At 56.4% G+C, this 14,702-nt stretch overlaps 1 protein-coding gene across 2 annotated transcripts in view; it reads left to right on the forward strand.

Annotated features, from left to right (window-relative positions):
* The window catches only part of SCUBE1 (signal peptide, CUB domain and EGF like domain containing 1), a 142,917-nt gene that overhangs the window by 44,683 nt on the left and 83,532 nt on the right, over positions 1-14,702 (forward strand). For both annotated transcript variants that reach the window (XM_027594583.2, XM_027594584.2), the window contains exon 4: positions 8,197-8,331. In XM_027594583.2, the coding sequence (XP_027450384.1) occupies positions 8,197-8,331 (135 nt within the window). The remainder of the gene's footprint in view (positions 1-8,196; positions 8,332-14,702) is intronic.

Raw genomic sequence — 14,702 nt, forward strand, 5'->3', positions numbered from 1 at the left:
GAGGAGGGGTCAGCGGTGTCTCCAGATCCTTAGGGACAATCAGTGCTGCTCCCCCCTCTCTGGAGGACCACCAGGCAGCAGCTAGGATTGAAGGTGGGGCCCGGATGAAGGATGAGGTGACCAGAGCCTCAAGGCCAACAGCTTCAGCGGAGCTGGGTCCTGTCGTGGGCCGGCTCCTCCAGTCTGGATGTGAGCGGAGGGCTTGAAGGTCTGGAAAGCTGACCCCACCACTCATGAGCCTGATCTGCCTGTCCTAAGCTTGGATGCAGGCCCAACCCGAGGGGCTCGGTGTCAGAGCAGGGCCATGGTGGGAGATCCCGTGTCTCCTGCATCTAGCTGACCTGCTGGAGAGTCAGGCACCCCAGAGAAGACCCCAGCTGATGCCCAGACCCAGGAAGCAGAGACAGGTCCTCCCGGGAGACCCCAGTCTTACCTCCCCCCTGCCTATGCCAGCACCTCTGACAGCTCAGGGAGTGTCCTGGATCTGGCAGAACCCAGGCCCCAAAGCTCTAAGACCCATGTGTATTTTACCCGAAATCTAATCCATCTGGTTCTCATTTATTTACACTTAACTCATCAAATGCAATTTTGCAAGAGCCGTTCGATAGCCAAGAGGCTTTTCTGCCTAAGCCTCCCTTCTGAAAGGGGCCAGGGGAGGGCTGGGGCCTCAGCCCTCAGGGACCAGCAGGGAGCTGTCAGGGTTGGAGGTCAAGTTTGGTTCCTAAGATGGGCTGGGGCCTCTACCTCTGTTCTTGGACCCTCAGTGGGGTCTGTGATGCCGGAGCCAGGCACGGGGTCTGACACATAGTAGGCTCTTGGCAGCCAGGAAAACATGGGCGGGGCCCAAGCAGAACACAGAGTCTCTGTTTCAAATCGTGAAATGTTCGTGGGAAACACAAAGCAAGCAAAGCTGGATCCAGAAGTAATTTTTAGTTATTATAAATAACTGCAAACCTGGATTCTTGGTCCAAAGTAGGACAAATAGCCAGCTATTAATAAAAATAAACACTAGCACCTTGGGCCAAAAAGCAAACCTCATGGGCAAACCACAGTCCTGCCTGCAGAGGCCTTCCAGAACCAGATTAACTGACAACCTATTGGTGTCAGCTCTGGAAACCTTCTCGCTGGAAAACAACCATGGCCGTCACAGGGCATGGGCCCATCCCAGACACAACCCTCTGGCTGGCTGGTGGGGGCGGGGGTGGCCTGTGCCCGTGAGTGATGGGCCCACCCAGCAGAGATGGGCAAGAGTCACAGCTGACCCCAGCATCCAGACCTCCTGTCAGGCACTACAGCGTAAGGTGGGGACACCTGACCCCGGAGACTCTGTTTGGACTTGGTCTGTGGTGCCAGGGTGCCATTCCTCTTTGGATTAGAGTGGTCACCGTGGCCACCGGGACTGGGAGGGGTGGCTGGAGGCCCTGAGGTCAAGGAGGAGCATGCGGACTATGCCTTTGGGCGGGAATTGAGGCCCAAGCCAGGGAGGGTGGTGCCTCAGTCGTGGAGGCAAACAAATGGGCAAGGTCGTAAGGAAGCCGAAAGACGGACTTGGTGACTGCTCGGGTGTGGGAGGGGCAGGAGGGGGCTTCTCTAAGCAGAGGCCATGTGTCTTTTCTCCCAGACTGCATCGGGATGATCTGTTTCTGAGGGTGTCCCACAGCCCCACCAGCCAGCGGCCCCCTGAGGCCATGACCAGCCGGCTCAGATTCCCCTTCCCTCCCCTTCTCTCCCTGCACCCCCGCCCGCCGCCCCCACCCCAGCCCAAAAGAGTCAGGGGCTCAACCAGTCGTCATGGCACAAAGATGCGTTTGTGTGTTCAAGAGGGGAGCACGTTCCCCCAGGGAGGGCGGGGAGGGTAGGGAGGCAGCTGCAGGCCGGGGCCTTCCAGGGAATGACCTGGCTGGTCCAGGCGGCCCGTGATAGAGGGCCACACAGGACCCTCACAGAACCAGGGCTTTGGGTCTGGCCTCCACAATACATCCATCAGTTCTTCTGTTGCCAATTAAGAGGGTTTCCCACTATGAGCCCAGAGCCTACCCCAAACCCACAGGGCCTCGGCTCTGCTCTGCAGCTAAGTCCCTGTGCCCAGGAGCTCCCTGACTTCCGGGAATGTTCATTTAGCTGTGGCCATAAAAGAAGATGAAGGACCACGAGCTGCCAGCGGGATTCAGAGACAGAACAGTCCCCGTATCCCTTCCGGAGCCCACTCAGGGAGCCTGAAGCACGGATTGGAAACAGGCTTGCTCAGGGCCCTCCCTGCATACTGGCTCAGCCTCTGCCCAAGGCCGTCATGGTTAATGATGCTCTGACTTCTTCCCCAAGGACTGTCCCTTCTCCCAGCAGCACTGATGGGAATAGGGGCCAGGAGGACCCACACAGAGCCAGGGTTTGTGAGAGCCCTTGAGGTCTCCTCAACAGGGGGTGTGCAGGCCGCAAAGCTTCCAGAACTCCTCTTCTGCCCAAAGGGTCACCAGCTCTTCCCCATCTGTGCCCTGGCATGCCTCTTCCACAAAACTTTGCTTCCACAACACCTCTCCGTCCTCCAGCCTCACATCATGAATCTCCCTGCCCTCCTCGGCCTAGCTCGCCACTGTTCTCTGTGCTCAGGGCCAGTCCAGCAGCAGCTTGGTGAACAGGGACTTAACGAGAGATGTTCACTTTGGCGCCCCGGCAGCTCTTGGGGAGTGTGGCACATAGCAGGTGCTCAGGGTCTGTAGAGGGAATGAATGAGCAAAACCATTTTGGGTGAATTTCGAAGGCAAGGACTTCAGTCTGGACAAGGAGGGTACCCTCCTGGGTACCCCAGGAGGAGGTGCATGTGTGCATATGAAGGCGAGTGTGAACAAGAGGGTATGTTCAGAGAACAGCAGAAGTAGGTGCAGCTGCTAGAGAAGTGGCACACCGTGGAGAGCCTTGAACGTGCCCCCTCTTTGTGCCCAGAAGGAACCAGGACGGCTCTCTGCACCAGGGGACTGACCTTTATAGGTAGTGAGCTCCCCATCACTGGCATGTCCAAGCACACAGGTGCCATTCAGTTTATCCTGCTGACACTTAGCACCTACGCAGTCTGACCATCCACCGGGGGCAGGCGTGTTATGGAGACTTGGATCTCTCCTCAACCCACAGTAGAGACAGGATGACCAAGCCTGAGGTCCAGGGCAGAGCAAGTATGGGCGTAGGGGGTGAGCAAATTCTGCTGGGCACCAGGAAGCCCTCAGAGACGAGGAGTGTTGGAGACACAAGCCCGTAAGGTCAGGGGTGGTGTGTTAAGCAGACACACCCAGGGAACCACTTCTCGTTGCCACGATTGGGCTTGAAGCGTCCTCACTGAGAGAAGCCAGATCACAGAAGAGCAGGGCAAGGCCTTGGATCCACGCTCATCAGGCATCGAACCTCTCTTCTTCCTGTTCTATAGCATTAGGCATACCCCTTCTCCTCCCTAGGCCTCCATTTTCTCATCTGAGCATCTGTCTGGTAGGAATACTGCCCCCAGGGTGGAGCTCTGGCGCAGATCTGTGAGGACAGACCCTGAGCGCCCCGGCTGGCAGCGAGGACTGGCCTCTATGTCCAGGCTGCCAGCCCTGCGCAGCCAACCCTGATGCTCGGCCCTGGTGGGGGCGTGGGGCCGTGGGACTCCCACACCGGGGCCTGTCCGTGCATGGAGCAGTTCCATGGGAGAGAAGGACAAGGGCTGTGTGTGCCTCCAGCGCTCCAGGAGGGCTTCCTGGAGGGCGCAGTCTGCACTTCCTTCTGCTGATAAGACCTGAGCACCTGCCACGGGCCAGAGCCAGAACTCGGGTTGTCCGACTCCCAGGTGTAGGCTCCCTCTTTGCCGTGCGGGGCCTCTCATCACAGAGTTTTGTGAGTCCTGCGCGGGCCAAGGAACAACGTGTGCCAGGCTGCCCACCCTCAGGAGGGCCGGGGGGTTAAGTAGTTCCCATAGTGCTGTGCTCCAGGTCAACCCATCCTGCCCTAGGCCCGTGGGATGCCATCTCGCAGACCCAGCTCCTCCAGCTGGTCGCTCCAGCCTTCACTGTGAGTGCCGTCTGGGGGCCTGAGCCCCGGGGTGTGAGGGGTATGAAGTGGGCATCAGGCCCCTCATCCAGCCCCTAGAGAAGTTGGTAATGCCCACAGGCTGCCCAAAGGGATTCTGAGACTATGGTTTCCTGTCCAGCTTGAGGGAGGCCTGTGTTTGGACCACAGTGGAAAACGGGTACAGAGGGGGCAGCCCCCTCTTCCCTCCTGCTTAATCTCAGGGCTTTGTCGTTTGGGAGTGGGGAAAAGAAATGTTTACACGGCCTTGCGTTTGTTTCAAATTATTCATCAGTGTTTGAGAGTCATTGTTCCCGGCTAGTGTAAACAACGCTGTCCCTCGGCCAGCTCACTGAAGTTCTGTCAATGTGCAGCGTCTACAGCCCTCTGGCTCCTGGCTCCCAGGGAAGTGGGGAGAGGGGCCAGATCGGATGGGTGGCACCGGCAAGCTCCTTCATGGTGGGGTCCGAGTAGCGTTTTCACACCATGAATTCTCGAGGGCCTGTATCTGTTTCAGTTTTTTTTTTTTTTACCAATGGTACCTTTGCTAGAGCTGGGGAAGCCGAGGCACGGAGCAAAGACTCTGAGAACCACGGGAAGAGCAGCAAAGAACATGATTTGAAGGGGGTCTGGACTGAGTCCCAGAGCAGATGTCATCATTACACGCGCATCAGCGCCAGTGCCTCTCTGGGGCGTTCCCGGGAGGGGGACGGGACCAACCCCAGGTGTGCCGGGGCACTCCGTGCGGGACTCGTGGCAGGCTGGCTCTGGCTCTGCATTTGCGTCGGGGCTTCACAGACACGTTCAAGGTGACACCCAGCTCAAGCTCACGTTAGGAGGAGCTGGTTCTTTGTAGCATTAGCCTGAGTGTGCTTGCTGGCACGGCCAGCTTCGTGGTGGGCAAAGGCATGAGCTCAGGAGGCGGACAGCAGGTTTAAGTCCTGCCTTCGCTCCGAGCAGCTGTGTGACTTGGCTCAAGTGACTTCAGTCGTCTGTGCCTTGGTGTCCTCCTCTATACAATGGAGGCGTCCCACAGCCTGTCACTCAGGGCTGCTACAAGGGTGGAGTGAGTTGCTATTTGGGAGGCCCCATGCCTGACACATAATGAACACTCGAGGGACGTTAACTCCACGTTGTTATTGGTAGGATGAACAAGACTTGGCGCCTGGCTTAGAGCCCGTTCATGGTCTAGTGCAGGCAGGGGAGGGATGCCCGGAAGCAGACACTGCAGAGGGGAGGGGAGATGCCCCCAGCAAGGGTGACATTAGCCCTGGGCCCTGAGGGAGCCACCACTAAGTAAGACTCTGTTGAGTGGAGAAAGGTCTTCAAAATAATCCCTCTCTGGCCTTCCCAGCTCCCCTGGGACCCCACTCTGTCTCTTCTCAGCAAGAGCCACCTTTCCCATTTTAACTGTAACGGTTGGTGGCTTTTAGAGTTCAGATCTCTGTCCCCCTCCCGGCCGCCACACAGCTGACATTTGAGCTTGCTGGAGATAATGGCCTGCCTCGGCGCTGGCCTCAGAAGCAGCTATGTGGTCTCTTGGGTGGTGAAGTGGGCCTTTGTCCCTAAGCCTCAGTAGGACCCAGCTGACGTCGTTCCAGAGCTGAGTCCTCTCCTGGTTCAGTGCAGGTCAGTCCACCTGGTTCTTGACATTTTCACATCCTTTAGGTTCCAGTACTGAAAGATGGCTGCGTTAAAAAGAACAGCATAAAAAGCTTAGTGCCAAAGTGTGTGTGTGTGTGTGTGTGTGTGTCTGTGTGTGTCTGTGTGTGTGTTGTGGGTCAGCGGATTGGCTAGAAGCAGCCAGTAGCTCACCTTGCCTTTTGGTTTCATGTTTTTGCCTATCAAAGTGACAATACAGACATGGCACATTAAGGTTTAAGAAGCCCTTCTTTCATTAAACAAACTGACAGCGTAGGGGGTTATGACTTCGGTAATTGAAACATGCTGTTCTGTTCAAGACCAGAACTCCATAAAGCCTCTTTTCAGCCAATAGCACCCTTTGTGCCAGCAGCCTCTGGTCAAAACTGAGTGTCGGCCCTGAGGTCTGTCTCTCCCAGAGAGTGGGAAGACCACTTAGCGACCTTCTGCAGCTGTCTTGGCAGCCGGAGGTTAGGGCCTTTTAAAAACTTCTCCATTCTCTAGACTTTTGAAATCAGTTTGCAAGGCAGAAGGCAGGCCGCCCTGTCCTCTAGCCTCTCCAGGGCTGCCAAGTCTTGTGTTACTGGTTATAAATCTGAGGTGTGATTGAAGAAAGAGGGGACATTAGAGTTTGGTTGGCGAGGCTCTGTGTATTGGGGGGAGACAGTGCAGCTCGCACAATCTTCCTAGAGAGGGAAAATCCAGCAGTATCCGTGAGATCACAATTTGGGAATCACACTACCAGGTGGGACCTCAGACAGGTGACTTTGGCCCTCTGGACCTCAGTTTCCTCATCTCTAAAATGGGCTAATACCTGGATCTGATTTACAGGGTTGCTGTGGGGATTAAAGGAGTTGGTACAGGTCAGACACCTAGAGTGGTGCGGGTCGCACCGGATCTGAGGGGCAGCTAGCATTACAACCGTTGTAACTGTCTACCTCTACGGAGTAATTCTGTGGGGTACTGTTGTGGAGTACCATGTAGAGTATGTCCAGGGAGCACTACCGTAGAGTACCACCGTGGAGTTACCACTATGGAATATCACCATAGTACAGCTCTGTGTGGTGTTACTGTGGAGTACCACATGGAGTACCTTTGTGGAGTATCACTGTAGTATCACTCTGTGCAATACCACCATGGAGTACTACCAAGGAGTACCTCTGTGGAGTATCACTGTTGCGTAGTTCTGTGCAGTACTGCTGTGGAGTATAACATGGAGTATCATGGTAGTATGGCCCTTTATGGTGCCACCATGCAGTACCACATTCAGTAGGTCTGCGAAGTATCACCATAGTATTGCTCTGCGCAGTGTCACCATGGAGTACCACATGGAGTACATCTGTGGAGTATCACCATAGGATAGCTCTCTAAAGCACCACATGGAGGGGCGCCTGGGCGGCTCAGTTGGTTAAGCGTCTGCCTTCGGCTCAGGTCATGATCCCAGGGTCCTGGGATCGAGCCCCGCATCGGGCTCCCTGCTCGGCGGGAAGTCTGCTTCTCCCTCTCCCACTCACCTTGCTTGTGTTCCCTCTCTCGCTGTCTCTCTCTCTCTGTCAAAATAAATAAAATCTTTAAAGTACCACATGGAGCACATCTGTGGAGTATAACTAGTATCATTCTATGCCATACCATAGGGTACTGCCAAGGAGTACCTCTGTGGAGTGTCACTATCGTGTAGTACTATGGAGTACCACATGGAGTATATCTGTGGAATATCACTGTAGTAAAGCCCTGTGCAGTACCACTATGCAGTACCATCATGGAGTACCTCTGTGGAGTGTCACTGTATGATGTAGCTCTGTGGAGTACCACATGGGGTACATCTATGGAGTATCCATAGTTCACTCTGTGCAGCGTTACCATGGAGTACCACATGTAGTACATCTGAGTACTGCTGTAGTATCATTCTGTGCAGTACCACATGGAGTACTTCTGTGGAGTATCACTGCAGTGCGGCCCTGTGCAGTACCACATGGAGTACTTCTGTGGAGTATCACCACAGTGCGGCCCTGTGCAGTACCACATGGAGTACTTCTGTGGAGTATCACCGCAGTGCGGCCCTGTGCAGTACCACATGGAGTACTTCTGTGGAGTATCACCGCAGTGCGGCCCTGTGCAGTACCACTGTGCAGTACCACATGGAGTACTTCTGTGGAGTATCACCGCAGTGCGGCCCTGTGCAGTACCACTGTGCAGTACCACATGGAGTACTTCTGTGGAGTATCACCGCAGTGCGGCCCTGTGCAGTACCACATGGAGTACTTCTGTGGAGTATCACCACAGTGTGGCCCTGTGCAGTACCACATGGAGTACTTCTGTGGAGTATCACTAGTATCACTCTATGCAGCGTCACCATGGAGTACTACCAAGGAGTACTTCTGTGGAGTATCACTGTAGTACCACTCTGTGCAGTGCCTTCTGTGCAGCCTGAGGAAACTGATCCCATCCATGCCCTCCCAGCGGATCACACCCCACTTGCAGCACCAGGTGTGATTTCTCCTGTCGCCTTCTCCCTTCTTGCAGATGTGGACGAGTGTCAGGACAACAATGGCGGCTGCCAGCAGATCTGCGTCAATGCCATGGGCAGCTACGAGTGTCAGTGCCACGGTGGCTTTTTCCTCAGCGACAACCAGCATACCTGCATCCACCGCTCCAACGGTGAGTACTGCCCGTGCTGACCAGGCACGCCTCCCACCCCACGCCCCCAGAAACAGGCGGCCCCTGCAAACTCCCTTCTCCACGTCTTGATTCCAGGGGCCTCAGGGTCCAGGCAGGGAATTTGGGTGGTGGCCTGAATGGCTGTTTTGTGCTTCTGGTGTTGGTTCTGCACAGAACTCCTCCCAGCTCCCGCCCACCGCCCACTACACCAGGGCTGTCGGTGCTCCTGGTGTTTTTATGTGGAGGCGAGGTGGGGCCGCAAATGGGCAGATGTGACCAGAGAAGCTGTTTTCCTTTCTGGGCTGAAGGCCGGCTGTGGCCAGGAAGAGTGGGGCCCCATCCTCCGTGGTCCCCCTTCCCAAGGTGAGCTGGAGGTCTGACCAGGCCGAGTGCCAATTTCTCGGTCTCTGCACGTTAACTGGGTCACCAGCCAGCCGAGGGTCCTTGTGGTCGGGAGCCTGCTGCCCCCTGGATGCTGGGTGGGATGGCAGGCCAGCCGGCGTGCTGGAGTAGCCTGGCACAGCCCCAGGCTGGGACAGAACCTGGCCTCTAGCCAAGCCCAGCAGGTGAAGGGCCCTGGTTTCAGGGGAGGGGTGGTCAGAGTTTAGGCCCAGGGCAGCAGGACCGCGAGGTAGGACAGTGGGCCAGAAGGCAGGACCCCATGCCTAGAGGAGAGGGGCTTCTAGGTAGAGGGAACAGCATTTGCGAAGGCTTAGAGGCGTATCTTGCTTAAGATAATGGCAAGGTCTGGAATCTCGAGGCAGGCTCTGTGCTGCAGCCAAGTGGGCTGTGGACACGGGCGAGAGCCAGCGCTCCTGGGGCCCGGCCAGTGTGTGCGCTCATGAGAGTGGTGGTTTTAAATTATCCGTTTTTTATAAATCAATACTTTCTAATGGAAACAACTTGGCCAGAAATTTGTCACAGAATTTTGAGACCCATTAAAACAAAAGTTTAATAAGGAAAAAAAAAAAAAAAGAGTAGATGGGGAAGGAGGCCAGGAGAGCCACATGGCCCCAGCCTGAGCCCAGCCCCCAAGGAGGAGGTGCGGGAGGGGCCCGGCTTGTGACTGTGGCACCAGCAGGAGACCAGGGAGTGGCTCACACTGAAAGGTGGGGACAAAACCCTGGGCTCAGAGGCCTGGTGGGTATGACTCCAGCTCTGCAGCTCCCTGCCGGGGAAGCCCCTACCGCCCTGAACCCCTCAGCTTCCTCACGCGCAAAGTGGAGATGTGGCACTGACCCACCAGGGTCTTGGGAGGATGGGACGGGACCTCGGGCGTGAGGGCTCCTGCATGCACTAGAGTTACAGAGTTTGCAAGGCGAGGCTTGGGGACGCTGGGTGTGCTTTTTACCGGAAAGCAATTCCTGAGAAAGAAAAGAGGAAAATATTTAAAAGTACAAAGCCCAAGGCAGAGAAGCACAACTGCTTTACTGGACGCCTTTCAGTGCTTGGTGCTTATTTAGGCAGTTTCCTCAGAGACAAGACAGGCCTGATAGCCCCCACGCTGCTGTGTTCCCAGAAGGATGCGAAGGCCAAGCTCTGTGGTCCCCGGACACTCACCGCAGCTGCACCCGTGAGGCCTCCCAGCTGCGGGGCTGTGGGGCTGTGGGGTCGAGCTGCCCAAAATGAGGACCCGGCGCCCAAGTGGAGTTTTATAAGAAGCAGATTTATGGGGAAGTGAGTGAGTGGTGGTGGTGGGAGGGGGGGTCCTGCTTTCATCAAGGAGGGGGTTTTACGGGGTGACTGCTCTGAGCAAGCCATAAAGTCCCCAAGGCCAGGGTGGCCTGAGCCTCTTTTCCAGCCAGTTCGTATGTGCTCTGTTCCTTTGAAGAACAGCTTTCCCACGAGCAGGGCTCCAGGTGAAGTCGTGAGGCCCCTGGTTGAAAGGAGGGTGCACAGAATGGGGAGCCGGCTCAATGTAAGATGCGAGACCACAGCTGTGGCCTGTTTGTAACCGGGGCCTGCTTTGGCCTGGAGGCATTCATTTGGGCTACAGATGCCACAAAACAAATCTCAGCATCAGCCAGAAGAGTAGGTCCGGGGGACATGATAATGGGGGGCAGCAGCACTGGCTGCTGTGGGGTCACGTGCTTACTCTGAGCCAGGCCCTCGCAGCGACCTGGTGAGGTGGGGATATGATGACCCTGTGACAGGTGAGGAAGCCAAAGCAGTCAAGTTAGGAGCCATGCCTGAGGTCATACCCTAGGGAACTGGCGGAGTCAGGACTCCGGCCCGGGCCTTCAGCTGTGATGTGATGAGGCTGGTGAGGAAAGAAGGAGGCTGGAGGAAGACAGAAGTAGGCAGAAGCCACATGTGAGCTGAAACCAGATGACCAACAAGACCAGCCATGGGGAGAGTTGGGGGTGGGTGTGTGCCAGGCAGTGTGTGTGCAAAGGCCCTGAGGTAGGAATGGACCAGGCTTTGGTGAAAAGCAAAATGAAGGGTAGGGTGGTGGGGCACCGCGAGCCAAGGGGAGAGGAGCCCAGGATGAAGGGAGTCTGGCAGGGCCCAGACCCCGTGAGGCTGGTAGGGTGTGGGCAGGAGTTTGAATTTCATGCAGAAGGCAGCCCTGGGAAATGTGCTGGAGGGCAGAGTGGAGGCCTTCAGGGCATCTCAGATACTGGACCTCAAATTACTTGTGTGGTGGAGCCTTGAGGCCGCATGCCTCACCCTTCCCAAAGGCCCTGGCTAGCCAGATCCTGAAGCCAGCAATTGAGATTTAGCCAGAACACAGATCTGGGGGCCTCAACCCTAATCTTTGTTAACCAGCACTAACCAGCACATTGGTTAAAGAAGTCCCTTCTCTTACTAGGATTTTTGTGTGAATCTCCCAATTTTTATTATTTTTTAAAATTTTTTCTAAAGATTCATTTGAGGGAGAGAGAGAGCACAAGCAAGGGGAGCGGCAGGCAGAGGGAGAAGCCGGCTCCCCGCTGAGCAGGGAGCTCGATGTGGGGCTCCATCCCGGGACCCTGAGATCATGACCTGAACCACCCAGGTGCCCCATGAATCTCCCAATTTTTAAATCTGGGCAATGAGTCAGTGAGAAAAGCAGCAGACAGCATCTTGGACCCCTCCTGAGGGACAAGTGGCAGCATTTCCAGGGTCCCCAAAGGCTGTGCGGAAAGTCCGAAGAGGACAGGCCAAGTGCACGGTACCTCTGCCGGCTGCCCTTAACGCCTGCGGGTAAAGACAGCCCGGGTGACTGGGCACGTGGCGTCCCTCCTGAGCCTCCGCCGGTTGTGACAACTGCCCATCATGACTGTGTATCAACTACAGTCATGATGGTTAGAGCTCAAAATCAGAGGGTGTCCGGGGTGCAGGGACCCAGCTTCTTTTGCGCCTAAGTGTCCTCTGATCCCTGTTGCCTCTGGGATGGCCCATGGGTCCAGAGCTGTTTGGCAAATCAGACTCCTCGTGTCACCTGACTCCTCCTAATGCCTGCTTCTCGGAGCCTCCCCCTGAGCAGAGAGAATCGCACGAAGGCTGCTTCTGATTAGAGGGGCCTGGATGCATGAGCAAGGTCAGCCAGGGTCAGTCTAGGCTCCTGGCCGAGAAACAAGGGCCTGGGACTCAGCCCTCCTGAGTGGCCCCACGTCCTAGGCACCAGTGCAAACCCTGGCCCAAGGCACGTGAATCTGGCCAGGCTGGGGCTGGGAGTTCTAGGTTTTCAGCTGTTCTCCATCTCCACCAGCCACGCAGCCTCAGCACAGCCACTCCTGCCTCGCTGGGGCTCCTCGCCTGTAAACTGGGACCAGTGATCCCTCCCAGGCAAGTGAGGGATCCATTAGGGAAATGCTCTGAAGCAGGCAAGTGCAGTGCCCGCCCTAGGGGTGGCCATTCGCAGGCAGCTTCTTCCAGTCTTTAGAACTCAGGCTCGATTTGGGGAGACAGTGGTTCCTGTGTGCCAGCCCTGGGCAGGAGGGGACACAGAGCTGTCGCGACCTGGGGCCCATCTCCTTCTCAGCGCTTCCAGGTGCTGGTTCTGGCACTGTAACAGCCCACGTTTGCCCCAATTTAGGCTCTGGCCCCGCAAGCGATAACAGCCTGGGGCAGCCAGTCCGGGCCAGTCCCAGCCTGCACTGCCCCCTTCATGGTCATGCGCTCTGGGAGCCTGTCCAGTACCAGAGGGGATGGGCCACCGAGGAGCCAGCACCTTCTAGCTCCCTCCCTCTCCCATGCCTGCTCTTTATTCTTAAATTTATGTCATGTCTTTGTTGCAAGAAGGTGTTGCCTCCTGGATGAACTTGTCTCTTTCCTCCTGAAGAATTCCTTCTTTCAGTCTGAGCAGCATTGATTTAGGAGGAGAAGGTGCTCAGAAAGGCGTGGGTCTGACCAGCAGTGTGATTGCGGGCTGTGTTTCATTCATTCGCGTGCCAGGTGTCCGGCTGGTCCCTGGGCATCCCAGGGTGAGCAAAAGCAGACATGGTCCCCTGTGAAGCTTTCAGTCGAGAAAAAGGACTAAATGCTAGGCAAGGGTTGAAGTTGCTGGATAATAGTGAGCTGAGAAAACACGCTCTGGAGAGAAGGATCTAGAGCTCCTAGGGGTCTAGTGTTCTCATCTGAACAGGGGAGGTGGTCATGAGAATGGTTTTCTCACCAGCCCGGTGAAGGAGTGCCACTCTTTTTTTTTTTTTTTTTTTTTAAGATTTTATTTATTTATTTGAGAGAGAGAGAATGGGAGATAGAGAGCACGAGAGGGAAGAGGGTCGGAGGGAGAAGCAGGCTCCCCGCCGAGCAGGGAGCCCGATGCGGGACTCGATCCCGGGACTCCGGGATCATGACCTGAGCCGAAGGCAGTCGCCTCACCAACTGAGCCACCCAGGCGCCCAAGGATTGCCATTCTTAAGAGCGCACGTTCTGGGGCCTGGCTGCCCAGGCCAGAACCCCTGCTCCAACACTCAATATCTGTGTGACCTTGAGCAAGTCACTTGACTCCTCTGTGCCTGCAGGGCCTATGAAATGGGGATAGTCATAGTACCTACCTGATAGGATTGACGAGATGTTGTAAAGAGAACTAAAAAAAAACGTGGGTTCTTGTTATTGTTATTTATCACAGATGAGGAGACAGGCCCAGAGAGGACACGACCTCACCCAGGGCCCCAGAGCCAGCCAGCAGCAGACCCAGCCTGGGTGCATGCTGGGCGCTGGCTGAAGCCTGAGCTTCCGCTGAGGGTGGAGGGGAGACTGGGAGTCAGTCCTCATCCTCAAGAAACTCCCTTCCCAGGAGGGAACTGCTGACCCTGGCACCTGGATTTATCCATGCTCAGGGCAGCCCATGCCAATGCCTGGGGCCAGCCAAGATGACTGGCTTTGCTCGTTCATCCAGCACAAGCTCCCCGGCATCTAGCACCTGTCCCACCTAGGGCTGCAGAGGTCAGACCAGCCCCCTGTCCTGCTGTAGAGCTTTGAGTAGGGTGCCAAGCCCCCGCTGGGCACAGGCAGTCGAGAAAAGGCATGAAGAGGACATCAGGTGTCTGTCACTCACGCTGGGTGCCTCACCCCACTGTCGACTGGCGCTCCCCGTCAGTCCTCAGTGAGAGCACCCATGCACTACACAGCCTGGCCTGAGCCGACCCCGGGGAGGATTGTCAGGCTCTGCGTCTTCTGTGCTCCAGCGGCTGCCACTGTCTCCCACCCCGCCTTGTTGCTGGCTGCAGAAAGCAGTTTTCTGCCTGATGCCTGTGTCCCTGCAGCTGGGGAGCCCCTTGCGGGCAGGAACTGTGTTCCCTCCAGCCCTGGGTGCCAACGTTGGGCCCTTTGGGAAGGACAAGGGGAGAAAGGAGAAAGATGCTCAGCTCTCGATGGCCCCCCAGGCCCAGGCCCTCTTCATCCTCGGGTCATGCAGGCAGATCCCTGGTCGGCATGTGCTAGTGAATGGTGGGGCCTGGGCCGGGCACTGAGCCCAGTGATAGGGACCCAGTGGCTCTGGAGGCTGCCACGTGGCTGAGCACACAGCGAAGCCCTGCTGTGCCGCCGCCTTTCCCGTGTTTGATGCGCGGGGACGGGCCACAGCGCAGCTGAGCATCTGTGCCCCCGGGAGGCTGAGGCCCACGCAGAGCCAGCACCAGGCCGGCACCCTCCCAGCAGAGGCATCACGGGTTTACCTGAGTGCATCTAACATTCTGCGTAATGCCCTTCTGAGCCTGTTTCAGTGCACAGCTAGGAAACCACGGTGCCTGCCCACCCCTCCGCATTCCTCTGGCACTTTCTCACAAAGCTCAAGACCTGGCATCAGGGGTAACACTGGCTCCAGCAAAACTCGGAGGTGGGGCCTGGAATAGGAAAGCTTGGCCTCCTTGATGTTAAATAATGAGGAGGACAGCTCGAGCTGCCGTTTACCGTGTGCTTACTGCGTGCCAGACGTCGAT

Source organism: Zalophus californianus, chromosome 9, assembly GCF_009762305.2.
Source record: "Zalophus californianus isolate mZalCal1 chromosome 9, mZalCal1.pri.v2, whole genome shotgun sequence".
NCBI classification, from domain to species: Eukaryota; Metazoa; Chordata; class Mammalia; order Carnivora; family Otariidae; genus Zalophus; species Zalophus californianus.